General features: G+C 39.5%; 1 protein-coding gene across 1 annotated transcript in view; it reads right to left on the bottom strand.

Annotated features, from left to right (window-relative positions):
* COL11A1 (collagen type XI alpha 1 chain) overlaps positions 1–19,361 on the bottom strand; it is a 528,076-nt gene that overhangs the window by 372,239 nt on the left and 136,476 nt on the right. The window contains exons 6-8 of the mRNA XM_033916645.1: positions 17,080–17,196; positions 16,366–16,473; positions 11,341–11,598 (exon numbers count right to left, since the gene is read on the bottom strand). Coding sequence (XP_033772536.1) covers positions 11,341–11,598; positions 16,366–16,473; positions 17,080–17,196 — 483 coding nt within the window. The remainder of the gene's footprint in view (positions 1–11,340; positions 11,599–16,365; positions 16,474–17,079; positions 17,197–19,361) is intronic.

Raw genomic sequence — 19,361 nt, 5'->3', positions numbered from 1 at the left:
AAAGCACTTGTGTGAGGTTACAGCAGTGAGGCAGGCAACGTTCCAGAATGCGAGTGCCGGACACTTAAGGTACAAGTTTTCCATAAAGAATCATATTTTATAATACCGAGGGCCTCAAAATAGTACCTGGCAGGCTGCATGTGGCCCCCGGCCCGCGAGTTTAAGATTACTGGTGTACTGGAAACTGCAGTATGGGGGTGAGGATGGAGAAAATATTCTGGGGCAGGAAAAGAAGGAAAGCTGGGCAGAGAAGAGAAAATATTCAGGGGCAGGGGGATGTTGATAGGAAGGAAGAATTAATTTTTTTAGGGGGGCAGTAAAGCAGAGGAAGCTGCTGAAGCACATGAGGGGAGGGGTTTATACAGGTCATAGGGATGGATGCTGAATGGAAACATCACCCCCACTTTAGCACATGGGAAAGATCCCTATAAGGGGCGTGCTAAGGCCACTTTACATGGCTTTAGCAAAAGGGCCTCTTTGTTAGTGAGAAAATTATCAGTTGTGATTATTTAAATCTCATGAGTATCCTTAAGCAGCTGTCTTAAACTCTACATCTTTTTTATTATTATTTTCTTAGGTTATATTTCCCTTCTTGATTCCCAAAACGGGGTGGATGAAAGTTTATTGATATTTCCTATAAACTTGGTCTAATTTCTGTTTCACTCAAAGTTCTTTCTTTGAATTTTAATTTAAAATTGTTATAAATAAAACATAAGAAAAATAATGTCTTCCTGTCCTGGTATAAACTGCAACCTCAGGGCATCATCTTTTTTTAATATACATTACAAATTGCTACATTTTCTTAAGAGCACTATGAAAATAAAACTGTGGTAGAGCTATTATTTTTATTGAAAGCATCAATGTTTCCACTAAGCTGTGCAGGAGTCCTCCATCTACATTCCTGCCAGTGGGGGGTGCTGTTTCAATATCACATTTTCAACAACAAGGATTCTGCAGGACTCCAGATGACCTGCCTGTCCCTAGTGCAGTGATTTCCAACCCTGTCCTGGAGGAACACCAGGCCAATCGGATTTTCAGGCTAGCCCTAATGAATATGCATGAGAGAGATTTGCATATGATGGAAGTGATAGGCATGCAAATTTGCTTCATGCATATTCATTAGGGCTAGCCTGAAAACCCAATTGGCCTGGTGTTCCTCCAGGACAGGGTTGGGAACCACTGCCCTAGTGATTGAAAATACAGTGTTGAAGTACTACCCCCTACTTGCAGTAATGCTGGTCTCAAACTCAGTAATGCTGGTCTCCAACTCAAAACCTTTGCAGGGTCACATTTGGGATTTATAGGTACTTGGAGGGCCTCAGAAAAAAATAGTTTATTTCTTATTAAAGAAATGACAATTTTGCATGAGGTAAAACTCTTTATAGTTTATAAATCTTTCCTTTTAGCCAAGTCTTAATAATAATATTGTAATTTATAGCTAAAGAGACATATGATCAAGAAACCGTTGTATTTTACTTTTGCGATTATGATAAACATACCGAGGGCCTCAAAATAGTACCTGGCGGGGAACCCTGCATATCTTACAGGCAGAAAGCACTAGACACATTTGTTATTTGGGATTACATAAAAATGGCAGTTTGTAACAGCTTTCTCAAGCAACCAGAAACTACATTTATCCAGCATCTATCAATCCCCATGGGTGCCTGTTAACTGAGAGTCTACTGTATAATATACAGTATATATTTATTTATTTATATATATATATATATATATACAGTAGACTCTCATTTAACAGGCACCCATGGGGATTGATAGATGCTGGATAAATGTAGTTTCTGGTTGCTTGAGAGTTACTATTAAAAAATAGGCCTAACTAATATTATACCCTATACTATGCCATACCATAAACTGTTCCAGACAAACTACCAGACATGTGGTAGGCAAAGCATGGATGTACTCAGGTGTGGCGTGCCAGGTTTACACTTAAATTTTCACCAGAAATTGATTTTATTTTCATTTTTATTTAAAGTATTTCTTAGATTATTTTCTGGTTGCTTGAGAGTTCTGCTTAATTGAGTTCCAGTTAACAGAGAGTCTACTAGACTCTATAGCAGTAGAAATGTAATACAAAGATAAGTTAAAAATGTGAGGGTTAACAATGCATGACTACAAGATGCTGTTTAATCACTGCCCAACCCCAAAAACTCATTTAGGAGGGGGGGGTTCAAGATAGTTCTATACTTTTAGAGCTTAGGGATCCTTTTACTAAGCTGCGCTAGTAGTTTTAGCACGCGAGCTAGACGCTAACACCACCATCGAGCTGGCGTTAGTTCTTGGCGCGTAGCATGGGGTTAGCGCACGGGGCAATGCAGCACGCGCTAAAAAATGCTAGCGCACCTTAATAAAAGTAGCCCTTAGACTCCCACTGACTTGGAAGAAAGCCTTCAGTTACAGAGCTCCCATGATTTGGAATGATCGACCATTAAAACATAGGCCAGTTAACTTCTTCATTACTTTTAGAAAGCAACTGAAGGTCTTGCTTTTTTTTCTGTGTATTCTTTGGAGTAGTTTAAAAGCATTCATTTGTGATATACTATTTTATGTTATATTTTTGTTGCAATATTTGGTCTGTTTTAATTTATATTTGTGTGCTTAAATATTTTTGTGGGATTTTCTATGATTTTACTGTGAACTGTCTTATTGCTTTTAAATGTAGGTTAGGCAATCCAATGTTAACATAAACACACTGTTCATTTTGCAATTACAGAAAGGGTCCAAATCAGGATGCTTGGGGCTGGATCCTAATCCCCCTTTTTCCTTTTTGTTCCCCTGTCCATTTATTAAGAACATAAGAGTTATTGCTGCTGGGTCAGACCAGTGGTCCATCATGCCCAGCAGTCTGCTCATGCGGCGGCCCTTTTGGTCAAAGACCACCGCCCTAACCAACACTAGCCCTACCAGCGTACGTCCTTGTTCAGTATAAACTTGTCTAACTTAGTCTTGAATCCCTGGAGGGTGTTTTCCCCCAAGACAGCCTTCGGAAGAGCGTTCCAGTTTCCCACCACTCTCTGGGTGAAGAAGAACTTTCTTGCGTTGGTACGGAATCTATCCTCTTTTAACTTTAGAGAGTGCCCTCTCGTTCTCCCTACCTTGGAGAGGGTGAACAACCTGTCCTTATCTATTAAGTCTATTCCCTTCAGTTGAATGTTTCGATCATGTCCTCTCTCAATCTCCTCTGTTCAAGGGAGAAGAGGCCCAGTTTCTCTAATCTTTCCCTGTACGGCAGCTCCTCCAACCCCTTAACCATCTTAGTCGCTCTTTTCTGGACTCCTGCCCTTGGTATGTACCGTGTTTTTCTTCATGTATGGCGACCAGTGAGGTACGCAATACTCCAGGTGAGGATGCACCATGGCCAGGTACAGCGGCATGATAACCTTCTTCGATCTGTTTGTGATCCCCTTCTTTATCATTCCTAGCATTCTGTTCTCCCTTTTCGCCGCCGCCGCCACACATTGTGTAGACAGCTTCATCGACTTGTCTATCAGAACTCCCAAGTCCCTTTCCTGGGAAGTCTCTCCAAGTACCGCCCCGGACATCCTGTACTCGTGCTTGAGATTTTTGATACCGACATGCATCACTTTACACTTATCCATGTTGAACCTCATGTGCCATGTCGATGCCCATTCCTCGAACCTGATTACGTCACGTTGTAGATCTTCACAATCCCCCTGCGTCTTCACTACTCTGAATAACTTCATTTAATCACCTCGCTCGTCGTACCTATGTCCAGATCATTTATAAAGATGTTGAAGAGTACAGGTCCAAGCACCGAGCCCTGCGGCACCCCACTGGTGACGCTCTTCCAGTCTGAGTATTGCCCATTGACTCACTCTCTCTGTTTCCTATGCTTTAGCCAGTTTTTAATCCACATGAGTATTTCTCCCTCGATTCCATGGCTCGCAATTTTCTGAAGTAGTCATTCATGCGGAACCTTGTCAAACACCTTAAAGTCCAGAAATACAGTGTCGACCGGGTCGCCCTTGTCTATCTGCTTGTTTACTCCCTTGAAGAAGTGCAGCAAGTTTGTCAAACAAGATCTGCCTTTGCTGAAACCATGCTGGCTGGTCCTCATCAGACCGTGTCCGTCGAGGTGATCAATGATGCATTCCTTTATCGGCGCCTCTATCATCTTTCCCAGTACCGAGGTCAGACTCACCGGTCTGTAGTTTCCTGGGTTTCCCCTCAAACCTTTTTTGAAGATCGGTATAACATTTGTCAATTAACAATATAGAAGTAGAAGGGGGATAGAAAGGGTATTTAAATTGGGGGATGCTCAGAGGGGGAGGGGAGTTATCAACATGAGCTGCTGTTAAGTTGGGTTATTTTAGTACAGGTTCCCATTTTATGAAATAAGATCCTGTGGTAAAATTGCAAGGGCTGCAAGCTAATCACAGCTTCAGCTAATGTATTAATTAGTAATTGCAATATATTTTTTTTTTTTTACCACATTGTAGCATTTCCTGTTTCCTCCAAATGTCTCTTTCTCTCTCTTCCACTCCCAACTCCTGCCCTTGGTGTGTTCTGGCATCTTCCCCCCACTTGTGATTCAAAATAATACCATCTGCATTAAGTATCTTAAAGATGGTCTTCTGCCCATGCAGAGACAGGAAATGATTTATTTATTATTTATTTATTTATGTTAGTATTTATACACACTGCTTATAACCTAAGTGGTTTACATTCAGGTACAGTGGTGCCTCGCATAACGAACGCCTCGCACAGCGAACGCTGCGCACAACGAACTTCATGTCTTGCTTCCCACAATGAACTTCGTTTCACACAACGAAGTCGCCCGAGCTGCATCTTTCCGCGCAGGCACCGCGCTTAACTGCCCTCTCTCCGCCTGGCTCCCTGTGCAGTGGCGGACCGTCGGCTCGCAGGGGCCCGGCGCCTACTGCTGATGCGTTGGGGGGGGCGGAGCTACTCTTGCCGCTTCCCCGCCAGTAGAGCAGAGATCTGCCTTGCAGAAACAACTGCCCTCTGACCGGCCTTTATCGCTGAAACAAGCACTGGCGCTACAGCCGACACCCCGCCGAGAAGAGAAAGTGATGTCGGCAGGGAAAGAAGCACGGTATCAAGCAGCTGTGGGTCCTGCACCGCCGATAGCGTCCACATACCCTGCAGCGCATAACCCCGATGGTGTTTGCCGCTTCCCACACCGGAAACAACTTTTAACCACCTCTGCTGCCATGTTACTGCACCGAAAAAGAGAAAAAACTAACACCACAGAACATGAAAACCACCGGGCCAACCAAAAATAAGCCAAGAAAAAAAAAATGAACAAGTAAGTCCCAGTTTTTGCCGCTGAGACTCTGCCCTCTCTCACTGTAAAATTAGACTCTACTTAGTCTGTCTTTAAATTTAAAAAATGTGTGTTGTTTTAAAAAACAATTATGTTTTTAGATGTATCTAAATAAAAATAATAACAAAAAATTTATCTTTTTTTATGTCATCTTAGCATATTTTATGCTACAGAAAGAATTATTTTTTTTAACATGTATTGTTATGGGAAAACGCGTTTCACATAACGAACTTTTCGCATAACAAACTTGCTCCTGGAACCAATTAAGTTCGTTGTGTGAGGCACCACTGTACTCAAGTATTTCTCCCTATCTGTCCCAGTGGGCTCACAATCCGACTAATATACCTGGGGCAATGGAGTGTTAAGTGACTTGCCCGGGGTCACAAGGAGCAGCGCTGAATTTGAACACGCAACCTCAGGGTGCTTAGGCTACAGCCCTAACTACTAGGCCCCTCCTCCACTGTCAGAAGAAGCAGAATGGGCCACAGGGAAACCTGAGGGAGGAAGACTGTTGGTTTACATTTTATATACAGGTACTTATTTTGTACCTGGGACAATGTCGGGTTAAGTGACTTGTCCAAAATCACAAGGAGCTGTAGCGTAAAAAAAAATAAATAAGAAATAAAATACCTTAACTTGTGGGATCATGATTACATTTTTTAAATCAAATAATTGTGATCAAGAATTTTAATTGAAATGCATCCCTAAAAATAACCCAACTTTAGCCCACAAAAACTCCCCCCCCCTTCTGCCAGATGTCACTCCCTACTTTTTGATGAGATTCTCCACCCTTCTAAACTGACACATTAATCACATTGATACAGCCCACCTTAAATTAGCAGACTAAGGTTTGCCAGACATACCAGTAATAATTTACAAGTTGCACAGATATTTGTTAAAAAATGGAATGTGTCATAATTAATGAAACTGCAGCCAAATTTCATTGCGGTTTCTGTGTCAATGTGATTAATGTGTTAGATTTCTGTTCCAGGGGAGCAGGCAGGGTCTGTAATAGCTGCCACGGTTAATGTTGTCACAGGATCTGCAGTAAGGGAAGGGACGTAAGATAAATCTCGGGAAATGGTTACAGGTTTTAAGTTACATGTGATGTGTTTTAGAGGAAAATCAGATGGGATTTAAAACAAGTTAATTACCAAAAAAGAATATAGCAAAGACACCTATGATAAGGTTACTGCAACTCATTCATTTAAATTGTGGAGAAAAAAAGAGACCTCAGAAACAGATATGCCCATATACCTCAGCTGAACAATGTCATGCAAATGGAGTTAATCACAGATGTTGGTCTCTGAAAAAAAAACTCCACAAAGCGTAAATGTCAACGACATCAATCTTTGTATACTCATGCAGTGCAAACTTCTTAAACATAGGAGTACCTAAGGACAGAATTCAAAACTCAAAAAGAGTCCAAAATAAGAACATAAGACTAGCCTTACTGGGTTAGACCAATGGTCAATCAAGCCCAGTAGCCTATTCTTACGGTGGCCAATTCAGGTCACTAGTACCTGGCCAAAACCCAAGGAGTAGCAACATTCTATGCTACCAATCCATGGCAACCAGTGACTTCCCCCAAGTCTTTCTCAATAACAGACTATGGACTTTTCCTCCAGAAATTTGTCCAAACCTTTCTTAAAACAGCTCCACTATCCGCTCTTACCACAACCTCTGGCAATGCGTTCCAGAGCTTAACTATTCTCTGAATGAAAAAATAATTCCTCCTATTAGTTTAAAAAGTATTTCCCTGTAACTTCATCAAGTGACCTCTAGTCTTTCTAATTTTTGATGGAGTGAAAAATCGATCCACTTGTACCTGTTCTACTCCACTCAGGGTTTTGTAGACTTCAGTCATATCTTCCCTCAGCTATCTCTTTTCCAAGCTGAAGAGCCCCAACCTTTTTAGTCTTTCCTTATAAGAGAGGATTTCCATCCCCTTTATCATCTTGGTCGCTCTTCTTTGAACCTTTTCTAGCACTACTATATCTTTCTTGAGATAAGGAGACCAGAATTGAATGCAATACTCCAGATGAGGTCATACCACGGAGTGATACAGGGGCATTATAACATTCTTAGTCTTGTTAACCATCCCTTTTTTAAAATAATTCCTAGCATCCTATTTGCTTTTTTGGCTGTCGCCACACAGTGGTTCAAAACACAGGTGAATAATGCTAGGCTGTCAAAAAGCCAATTTCAGTTCTTATCAACTAACAAAGTTTCTTCAGCCAGAGCCGACAGAGGCCACGTTTCACATATCAGCTGTTTCAAGGGCACTGACAAAAGTATTTTCTCTAAACCACTAACTTATTAAAACAAAAAAAGAAAAAGTCTCCCATACCAGGCTCACCAGCAGATTACTAAAATTGTTGGGACAGGGTGATCAAAACCCTCAGGTAAGTGAATCACTAAATACTTCTACACAAATGGGAAAAAGGGGCAATGTCTGTGAAGCAATATATATACTAATGCTCAAAGTATGGGAAACAAGGTTCCAGATCTAAAGGCTGTGATGGAAGAGGCTGAGTTGGATTTAGTGGTGATCACGGAGATGTGGTTCATGGAGAACCATGACTGGGATATAGTTAATCTGTTCAGGAAAGGCAGAGTAGGAAAAAAAGTAGGGAGCGTGGTGTTATATGTTAAAGATCATATTAAAGCCACACAATTTCAAGATTTACTGGGTAAGGAAGAGGCTCTTTCTGGAAAGAGAGAATGGGAAATACATTTACATTGGTATGGAATACAGGCCTCCTTCACAGACAGAAGTGGACAGTGATTTAATAGAAGACATTCAAAATGTAGCAGGAAAAGGGGAAGTACTACTAATAGGTGACAACATCTGACAAGACCTGCCTCTAGTGAATCCATATTGTCTCGGGTTCTATAATCCACTGGATTCCAGAAATGTCACTATTCTCCGTTTTAAAAGTGTTTCCATTAATTTATTTACCACAGAAATCAGACTTAGGGCTCCTTTTACAAAGGTGCGCTAGCGTTTTTAGCACACGCACCGGATTAGCACACGCTATAACGTGCGCTACCTGAAAAACTACTGCCTGCTCAAGAGGAGGCGGTAGCATCTAGCACTTGTGGCATTTTAGTGCACGCTATTCCGCACATTAAGGCCCTAACGCACCTTTGTAAAAGGAGCCCTTACGGTCAAAACTGACATTGTGAGATTCCCTGTTCTGGACCCTCACTGTAACAGAGATGTTACAATCAGAGCAGTGATACTGAAAGGATAGCTAGGATATTACTCTCTCTCTCTTTCTCTCTCTCAGCCTTGTCTGTGCTGTCATTTGCTCTCCTACCCCCTTTTATGAAGCCACATTAAGGGGTTTTTTTTAACATAGGCCATGGCGGTAAAACTCCAATGCTCATAGAATTCATATGAGTATTGGAGCTTTTACCGCAGTAGCCTGCAATTAAAAAAAACTCCTAACGCAGCTTCATAAAAGGGAAGGTTAGCTATTTATTTCAAATTAACTATACCTCTCAAACTGCTTTCTCAGATTTTTTTTTCAACTCTGACGTCAGCAACATTTTTCAGTCTAGTACAATTCTCTGTGTCCTGTGTGTCTGAAAGCAGGATAGAAAATGATGCTGTGCTCTGCTTTCTATCGCTTGAGGTGTTGATGATATAATAAATCTTGGATCTGGTTATATATATATTTTTTTTTTGCCAGAGAAAATAGAAGATGTGGTTTCTTGATGAATTGTTAAGGAGATTATAAATTAATTTCTCACTACTTTATTTGGGATGATTAATTTGTTTTGCTCTCTGTTTCAGGCAGGATATATATATATATATATATATATATATAAAAAGCTGAGCTCCTACATTTATTCTCTATATAATTAGGCTCCTAAATTTGTGTCCTATTTTCTTTTTTAATTTTATCACTAGTTTTGATTGAAATTCTGAGATTAACACTTTACAACTGAGCATACAGCTTATATTCTATTTCGGAAGGAGTATGAAGCAGTTAGCAATAAGTAAAATCTCCGAGGGAACATTAACTATTAAAGTGCAATACAATATCAACAATTTGAAAATATCAATAATTTAAATTATCTCTTCCTTCCAAGAAAGGGATAAAAGGAGTCAAGATTTTTACTCAATCTTTGATTTTTAAGCCCTCTCAACTTTGAAATGATTTTCCACTCCTATTAAGGAGTTCCGGTTCACTCCAACTTTTTCGTAAATCTTTAAAAAACCATTTTATTTGCTAAACACTTCGAAAATTACCGTAATCTTCCGAAACTTAGTCTTATTCTTTATGGTTTTTATTTGTTAAGTTAATTATTGTAAACCGAGTCGAGCTTTCTTGGACTGATGTCTCGGTATATAAAGCCAAGCATTAGATTAGATTAGATATTACTCACCCATATTATCTTCTGAATAAAAAGGCATTTTTATGGCTTTATGAAACCATGAATAGGATGGTAACAATCTTATTTGTGATGGGAGATTGTTCAAAATTCTAGCTCCCAAAAACGTAATCTTCCCTTTTACAAAGCCTCATTAGGTCTTTTTTTTTTTTCACTGAAGGAAAGCCCGGTTTTGACTTTTGAACATTCCTAGCAATCAAGCAATTATTTGGTAATAAAATATATTCAGTGAGGCCTTCTGAAATAAGACCAGAGAAAGCTTTAAAGATCATACAAGCAACCATAATTTCCACTCTTATGAACTATAGCGGAATCTGGGGGCCTGATTCTATAAACGGCAACTAGCAGCGCCTAACTCCTAAGCGCCATTAAGTATGGTTATCAATCAACCGCTAGGCGTCATTTATAGAATTGTGCCTAGTGGCATCTAACTCAACTTAGGTGCTGGTAGACATCATAATGTTAGGAGCTGGTATATTAGGCCAGGGTTTTTCTGGCCTAATTTACCGGCACCTAATACAGATGCCTACTGATACCTAAGTCATACCATACCTATTCTTTGCCCCTAACCACACCTGCTTTGTAGGTAGGCAAAGATAAGCATGAGTAGGCGCCTCTTTGTAGGTGTCAGTAGGCCCCAGGCCAAGTTCCACCTCATAATTAGTAGGTTTTTTTAAAAATTTAGTTTTTAATGGCATGGTCAATTACCAATCCAAGTAAGCTAATTAAACAATTTTGAGTTCTATATGGAACTCAGCTAGGTGCTCCGGAACTAGACACCACTTTTAGAATCAGGGCTTAGGTGTCCAGATGCCATTATAGAATCCATGCTCCTCAGGCTGCATCAGCATACCTAAAAGAAAGTGTCCACTTATAGAATTACCACAGTAATGTGGGATATGAATGTTAAATCAAATTTAAGAGAAACAAGGCAGGAATAGGCTTATTTGACTGCTTTTAAAAAAAAACCTGTTAACATGATCACTAGTATTGTGTGCTTCTGCCTTTTCTTCCTCCAAAACTTGTTTCAGTTTGTCTGCCATCCATCTTCCCTGTGGATGCGATTGTCTGCCAAAACTGAATGGGATGAAATGGATCCCTTATTCATTTGATTTGTTTAAAGGTATACAAACCAAAAATGTCCTCATTTGTTTCATTGTACCATTCATCCAGAAACCTATATGCATCACTAATACATGTATAAAAATGCAACTTTTTCAAATGTGATCCTCAGTGATACGATTGTGATTCCTGTAGTGATACAATCATGATACCAGAAGTCCCAAAATATGCTATACCAGTAAAAAAAATAAATAAATAAACAACCCCACAAATTTTCAATGCATTCACAATTATTTCTGTCATTTTTGGAGATGGCAGGCCTGATTATGAACCTTAGAAAATACTTTAATCCTCTGTAAGGGCTTCTCACTAATATTACTACAGAGAAATCTATAGCATTAAGGTAAGTTATTTAAGAGGCTGTACTGGATTGAAAGAGTAAAGAATTCTAATTTACTAGCACCTATAAAAAAAAAACATAGTAACTTAGATTTTCCAGTACGAACACCATGTGAACATGTGGTGTTCACCATGTGATCATTATAACTTACATTGGTTTCTGTGACATCGATCTCAGCTGGTACCCCAGGACCAAATTCCTCCTCCATTGTGGGACTAGTTGGTTTTTCTTCATATTCTTTGTATTCATAAAAGTCATAAGGTCCTAAATCTCCATCTACCAGAACTTCAGGTTCACTGAGATCTACTTCTTTTTTCTCGTATTCTGTATCGTCGGGTTTTTTGGCCTCAGAATCATATTCCTCGCCTGTTATGTACTCTTCAGCAAATGATTCTTCAGTTGGCTTTTGCTAGGCACATAAGCAGTCAATATTGGGTGACATGAGGAATATGAGGTTAGTGTTAGTAAAAGCGAGTTATTCTTTGCCAGTTTTGCATGTTGACTTTTCATACAGAAACCAACAAGTACACCTGCTGCGTATTATCTTTCAATTAGTCACTGAAAATCTGCAGCCAATCTTTCAGATAAATCAAAAGATAATAATTTGTAAAACAGCTGCAAAGCAGTTATGCATTATTATTCTGTTCCATTAAACAATGTTAATGTTCTAGTAGGCAAAATAAACATTTGCTAGTTAAGGGCTAGAGCAAAGTAGCAATTCTTAGTTATACTAAGCAATTTCCCCATAGATGATTTGGGACTAATTGTATGAGGGCCCGCTGAAAAGTTCTCAGCCCAACCAAGAAGAGAATGATGCGGAGCCTTGAAACTTACAAGTTAATTCCACACTTTTCTTGACACTTTCATTTCATTTCATACCATACCATTATCTTCTTGGTTGGGCTAAGAACTTTCCAGCGGTCCCTCATGTAAGCCTTTTGTATTTCAAACAAAATTATGAAGGTACTTCTAAAAGGGGGCACCTTCTCTTAGATGCTTTGATGCCAAATGGTGAGAGATTATTCTATAATGACATCTGGACGCACAGATTCCATTATAGAACACTAGCGTAATCCAGCATCAATATGCCTAAAATTTATGTACCCTGAGTTGCACCAGCCATAGACATGATGTAACTGCAGTCATGTAAATCTAGCAAGGGCATGCATATCTTACAGCATTTTGTAAGTTATGCGCATAAGTGGGAGTCATGCCCATGCCCCGCCTATGCTCTACCCATGAATGTAACCAAACTTCCTTTTCAAGTTTTTGTTTGGTGCAACCAAACTTAGGCATGAATGGACATTATTCTATTATATGACACTTAACTTTTGGGAATGCCTATGACGCATGGGAAAAGTTAGGCACCAAATGTTGTAGAATAGTATGTGCAACTCCAATTAAGTACTTGTTAACACTAATTAAGTGTTTACTTGGTGCTTATCACCTATTAATCAATTGAGTTGCTGTGCAAATTCCAGACCAACTTTGCATGACTTTTATAGCATCTGGGAGGCAGCATTTAGTGCAGGCTAATTCTGTTAGTGCTCACTAAGCTTTATTAATTAGGCATCTATACCTTGTATACATGCCTTTACCCACAAACATGAGGTATTTTATAAATTTACATATGCAAGTGGTGCATAAAAGTAGACATTCTTTTATAGAATTGTTCTTCACACAAACAAAGTAAGCACTTATAAAATTGCCATAGGGTATACCGCACAAAAGAATACACTGCTAACAAGTAGGCACAGCATATGTGACATATGCTAAAGTGTTCCCAGGGCAGATGTTGGGTGGAGCTGGGAGGAAGTTGAAAGGTATGAGCATATATTATAGAATAGATGCCTTTCTTAGGTTGACCATTTGTGCCTGCCTCGTAGCAGGTGTACATTTGTATTCCTACTTTTCAGTGGGATCATTGGATTAACACAAATAAAATAGGAGCTGTGGAACTCCTTTTTGGTTTACAGGCCAAGGAAACCAAACTCCGCCCCCTCCCTCAAGCTTTATTTTTGCTGAACTCTATTATATAAAATATTAGTCAGCCCATGGGCCCAACTGGCCTCACCACTTCACTATTAATGTAAAATAAGTGCAACATATGCATGTATGTGCTTTTACAGTCTAGGAGCCCTATTATAAAATTACCCTCCATAAGGTGCTTTGGAACTGTGTGCATGGAGTGTTGCTACTATTGACTATATTTGTGACTTGAATGTTACACTTCTCCCTCCAGATTCGCGGGGGATAGGGGCAGAGCCGGACCGCGAATGGTGAAATACCGCAAATATCTTCTGGTCCGGTTCTGACCCACCCCCGCCTCCCTCCTGCCTTCCCCCCTGTATCCCGGCCTTACCTGGTGGTCTAGCAGGCTTTCGGGGCAGGAGCGATCTTCCTATGCTCCTGCCCCGTGCAGATCGCCAATAGGAAATAGCTGCCGTGAGTTCCCATAGTCTCTCGAGACTATGACGGGAACTCCCCACAGATATTTCCTATTGGCGATCTACACGGGGCAGGAGCGTAGGAAGATCGCTCCTGCCCCGAAAGCCCGCTAGACCACCAGGTAAGGCCGGGATGCCGGGGGGAAGGCTAAACTGTGGGGTTTTTTTCTTTTTTTTCCCCCTCCCCAAAAAATCGCGAATATGTGAAACTGTGATTGCCGAAACCGCGAATGTGGAGGGGGAAGTGTATATGTAATTTTATATTCTGATGTATTCCATGGTCTTGTCTGTTTTATTGGTTATAATGAGGTTCGTCTGATCCAGCCCAGGTGGAAGATTTTATTAAAGAGAAACCTTTGTTGAAAATTTAATTCCTAATATTCAGTTTATTTTTGGAGGATGATGTATAATATATATAATAGCCATTTGCCTGTTCCTAGATAGTAGATAGAAAGATTTGCTTTGATGTCTTATTTGTACTGGCGATCAGTTTTAATGTGGACTAGGACATGGTTGAATTAGTTTCCTTATATTATGTTAATCCCCGTTAGGGAATTTACATTTGTATTTTCTGTGTTCATTCATGCATGTTTGTTACAAAGATATTGTAATGAATAATCAAATAAATAAAGAATACAAAAAAAATAAAAAAAATAATGAGGTTCGTCGTTGAAATGACTTGTATGTTGAAGTGACTTGTAATTTTATATTTTGTATGTAAGTGTGCAATTTGTTTTATAGTGATGTTTGTGTTGATGTGATTTATATGTTAAATGTAATGCTTTATTTTGTATGTAAAAGTGTAACTCGCCCTGGATAAGGGCGGGGGATAAACAAACAAACCTGGATGGGCCACTTTTGGAAACAGAATTTTGGGATAGATGGACCATTGGTTTACCCACCAATATGAACACATTTGCACGTTAAAAATGACCTGTTTAGAATATGTGAATTTTCAGAAGCGTGCACACATTAAGTGAAATAATGCTGTCATGGAATCGCTCTTTTTGATGTAGGGGTAAAAGAGCCACATACAGGCTGGACATGCATTTTTTTTAGCCCAGCAGTAAACCGGACAATTTTTCAGTTTTTGTATTAATGGCCACATGTTAATGTTAAAATAATATCCTTAGTCAACCCACTATAGTTATGCTATCACTTAGAAGGGGTTATAATAAACATTAATCAATTCTAATTTTTTCTTACTCAATAGGGAAAAAACCTGAGTCAGAGCCATTAACCCATAGGGATCACAGAAGTGACATTTCACTCAGCTCACAATATAGTCATCAGCAAAATAATATTAAAAATTAGCAAAATTTGTGGCTAATATTTAGCACGCACTAAAACAGCTAGCATACCCTTAGTAAAAGGACCCCTTTATGAAATAAGTTATATTAAAGAAAAGAGAGATAAAGTTATAAAAGAGAAATAAAAGAAAAAAATTAATAAAGGTTTTTTTTGCCAATGACTGTATTGTGAGCTGAGTGAAATGTCACTTCTGTGATCCCTATGGGTTAATGGCAATGACTCTGACTTTTCAGCTGCGGTACGGTCGGTATGGCATCCGATGTTTGGTCATTGCTCCATGACTTCAGACAGCCGCGTTTAGAGGATGTGCGCATCTTCATACATTGTGTTTTTTGATACATCTGTTGAAGACTCTAAAGACTCCTGAGGCAGGCCGGTAGGCCGAAACATGTGCATGTCGAGTCATTGAGTCATTGGATGAATTTATGAGACATTGGATGAATAAAAGCATTTGAATTATCAGATGAGTCGAAGGACACTTTATTGGTGCATACCATTCTGATTGGGACAATTCCACTCTGGTTCTGTGCTTTTGAGTTTGTGGTTTTGTTTCCCCTGTTTTATTCTCCACACATTTATTGGGCATGACTCCCTTTATAAGATGGTTCCCACCAAGCTAAGCAAAGATGAAACAATATTCATATGAATAGTAAAAAAGTTTTTAAAAGCATTATTATAGGCTGGAGTGTTTTAGAGGTTTTTGTGAAATTTAAGCCATCACTTCCTTTGACAAGAGAGACATATGTTGTAAGGGCAATATAAGGACTTATGTGCTTTTTGAGCAAAGGGCTCCCAGAGCCAGCCCCAGAAGCATGCAAATGCTAATACAAAAAAATTACACCTGCTCCAAAAAAGATACTTTACCCAAACTGTGCCACTGAGAACACCTATGTGCAGATCATGTAAAAATAGGCACGCACTTTACAAAGACATACATTTTATACATCTATGGACATGCATTTTTATACATATTTCACCATGTAAATAACAAGCATTGCCCTAAATTTATAATAAAAAAACTCCAAATGCTGATTGGCCCAGGTGCTTAAGGTTACACCCATAGGAAAGGCCTTAGGCGCTTGGGCCAACCAGAATTGGGCCAGTTGCCTAAGGCCCCTCCTATGGGCGTAGCTTTAGGGTTAGGGGACCAATCAGTCCCTAGGCCCGCCATTTCGATGATGGCGGGCCTGCTGGCTATTATTTACTTACAGCACAACTGTAAGTTCTCAAATAATGCTCAGAATTTTGTTTTTTTTTGTAATATGTTAAAAATCTCAGTAAACATATTTAAATGGTGGGGAGGATTTCTTTGACAACATACAACTGAGAACCTATTAGTATTTCATTGAGCGTTATATGAATCTATCTAGGATTCTGAAATGTTTTTAGCCTTTTTCTTTTCAAAGTGTCATCATTACCTCATTTGTTCTAGTAGTTTGAACAGGAGATTCAGTTTGGGAATTTTCTGGAAATCCATAGTCAGTTTCCTCCACATTATACTCATGGATATCCTCCACAATGTTGGCCTAGTATCAAAGACAGAAAAAACATTATAAGGAAACCAGTGCATAATCAGTTTATATGATTAGCTAAAAAGGTATGCATCTAGTGGTGATAGGTCTATCTACATCTTGTGATCAGAGATCTTCCATTTCGGGAAGATATTGATCACATGTATGCTTCCTTTACCCCTAGTCTGTCTCTAGTTGCTTCTTGGTGATTGGTCAGGCCCTTCTTCTTCTGACTTGCAAATGTTTCCAATTTTTGGGATACGATCTTTCTAGAATTTTCCTTTATAATATAGGGCACTGTATTTATCTTCTTTTTGGAACTGAATTTCTCTTTCTGGAAAATGCAGTGAAAAAATGGAATGGAAAACATGAATAAGAAGAAAGGTCGTGCAGAGGATATGAATAAAGGAAGCAGAGCAAGACCAAATTCAAGGTCACCAGTCTTCAAGATTTTAGCTGCTAAATAAACAATTGTTATGGATTTGAGGTAAAAAAAAAACACAAAAAAAAACAACAATATACAACTGAGTGAAGGACTGAATGAAAAAGAGATGACATCTAATGACATTCCACATAATGATACCATGACACCGCACAACAAATGGACCAGGCTTGTTTTACCTCAGTTTGGGTTATTAAATCTTCAGTTTGTGTGGGTTCCTCTGTTGCAAATGGAATATCTTTATAATCCTCTTCCCCATACACATAGTCATAGTCGAATAAATCTTCTGGTGTGTACTATATTGCAAAGGAAAATATACCAGGAATTCTTAAGTTAGGTGCTGGAAATCGTCACATCAGTATTGAAAAGATGTCTTAATTTTTACTTTTTCAGTAAAAGTTAAGAAAATAGAGCAGTAAGTATGATGATGTTATCAAAGACCATTCAGAGAAAAAAAACCACATCACTCATACATTAGTTAGAGTGGTTTTTCTTTTGGTTGGTTTAATGCAGTGTTAATAAAGTAGCAAATAAAGGGTTCCTTTTATAAAGCTGCGGTAGAGGTTTCTACCGTGGGCTGTTAAGGTAAATACTCTGACGCTCATAGGAATTCTATAAGCGTTGGAGCATATATTTTGCTGGCCCGCAGTAGAAACTTCTACTGCATCTTTGAAAAAGCCAGCAAAGATCTTTGTGGAATTATTTAAGGGCTAAGGGGGGAATTCATCAATGGGCGCTACTGCATTAGCGCACACTAACAATTAGCGCACACTAAGGGCTCCTTTTATCAAGCCACGCTAGCGGGGTTAACGCGCGTAACTTTTCATCACGCATTAACCCCCGCACTGGCCAAAAACTACCGCCTGCTCAAGAGGAGGCGGTAGCGGCTAGCGTGGCTGGAAGTTTAACATGCGCTATTACGCGTGTTAAACCGTTAGCGCAGCTTCATAAAAGGAGCCCTAAATGCTAAAGACGCCACAGGAATATAATGTGCATCTTTAGTGTTTAGCACATACTAATGCATCAGCCCTTAAATTTTCAGTAGGGTTCCTAATTTTGCATGCCAAGGGGGTAATTTTATAAAGCTCTTTTCTTTATGCAAAGCCTGCATTACACACAAAATAGGGCTTTTATAAAATTGCGTAACTAGATATGCTTATAAAGAGAAGGCGCACAGAAAAGGCAAATTCTATATAGGGTGCCCAAAAAATCAGCTCTGAAAAAAATTCCTTAGCACTATTCTACAAACTGGATCTAAAGTTAAACATGGTTTATAGAATAGCACTTAGGGCTCCTTTTACTAAGGTGCGCTAGCGTTTTTAGTGCACACACGAAATTACCGCACGCTAAACCTCACGGAGCCCGTAGTGCAGAGACCCACAAGTAAATTTAGGCATGACCATTTACATCAATTAAAACCTGGGGTAAATCCCAGTGTCTAACTTAGGCACAAATCAGGCATATTCTATAACAGTGCACGTGAATTTTCAAAACTCCGAAGACCCACCCGTGCCCCTCCCATGGCAAAAGCCCCCTTTTCAGTTCCATGCACTAGAATTTACATGCACCTCTTTATAGAAATATGCCTAAAAAGATAAATGCGTAGATAATAATTAGTGCCAATAATTGCTTGTTAGTAACCAATTATCTGCGCTGATTGGCTCATTAATTAAGTTGTGCGCACATCCAAATTCACGCATGCAACTCAAAGCACCATATATAGAATCTGAGGATAAGTGCATGCCTGCCTTTATGTGATTTGCATGTACATTTTCTCAGGGTCATAATCTGGCTGGAGCAGAAGCAGGTTTGCAATGTACTTATGTATTTTGTGAAACACACAAGTACATGCATAGAGTACACACACACATATTTACACCTTCTTAGAAGCAGGTGTAAATTTGTGCATGGAAATTTGTATACTAGTCGAGCTAGATCTGGAGGTCTATTTAATATTAACACATAGGGCTCCTTTTACAAAGGTGCGTTAGGGCCTTAATACGCGGAATAGCGCGCGCTAAAATGCTGCGCCTGCTAGCCGCTACCACCTCCTCTTGAGCAGGCGGTAGTTTTTCGGGCAGCGCACGCTATAGCGCGCACTAATCCAGTGCGTGCGCTAAAAACGCTAGCGCACCTTTGTTAAAGGAGCCCATAGTCATCATCTTTATTGCCTTTATAAAATGGGTGTATTGTTGGACTTCTTACCTTGGTATCTTGTTAGCAAACCAAGCCCTAAAGATGCAATATTCAAAAGTTGCAGTCCAAGGAAAAGTTCATTTGAATATGTCTACCTTATTAACTTGACTCTATATAGCATACTATATAGGAGCAATTAGGTCCAGTCATGTTCATCCTGCTAGCTCTGCTATTCAGTTTTGTCTGGTTACATTTTAAGGGCTTCCTTGGAATACCTCTGATTCTGCCTCTACATAAGCAGATAAATTTTTTTTTTCTACCAGCC

Source organism: Geotrypetes seraphini, chromosome 12, assembly GCF_902459505.1.
Source record: "Geotrypetes seraphini chromosome 12, aGeoSer1.1, whole genome shotgun sequence".
NCBI classification, from domain to species: domain Eukaryota; kingdom Metazoa; phylum Chordata; class Amphibia; order Gymnophiona; family Dermophiidae; genus Geotrypetes; species Geotrypetes seraphini.
This window is presented reverse-complemented; position numbering and strand designations above follow the sequence as displayed.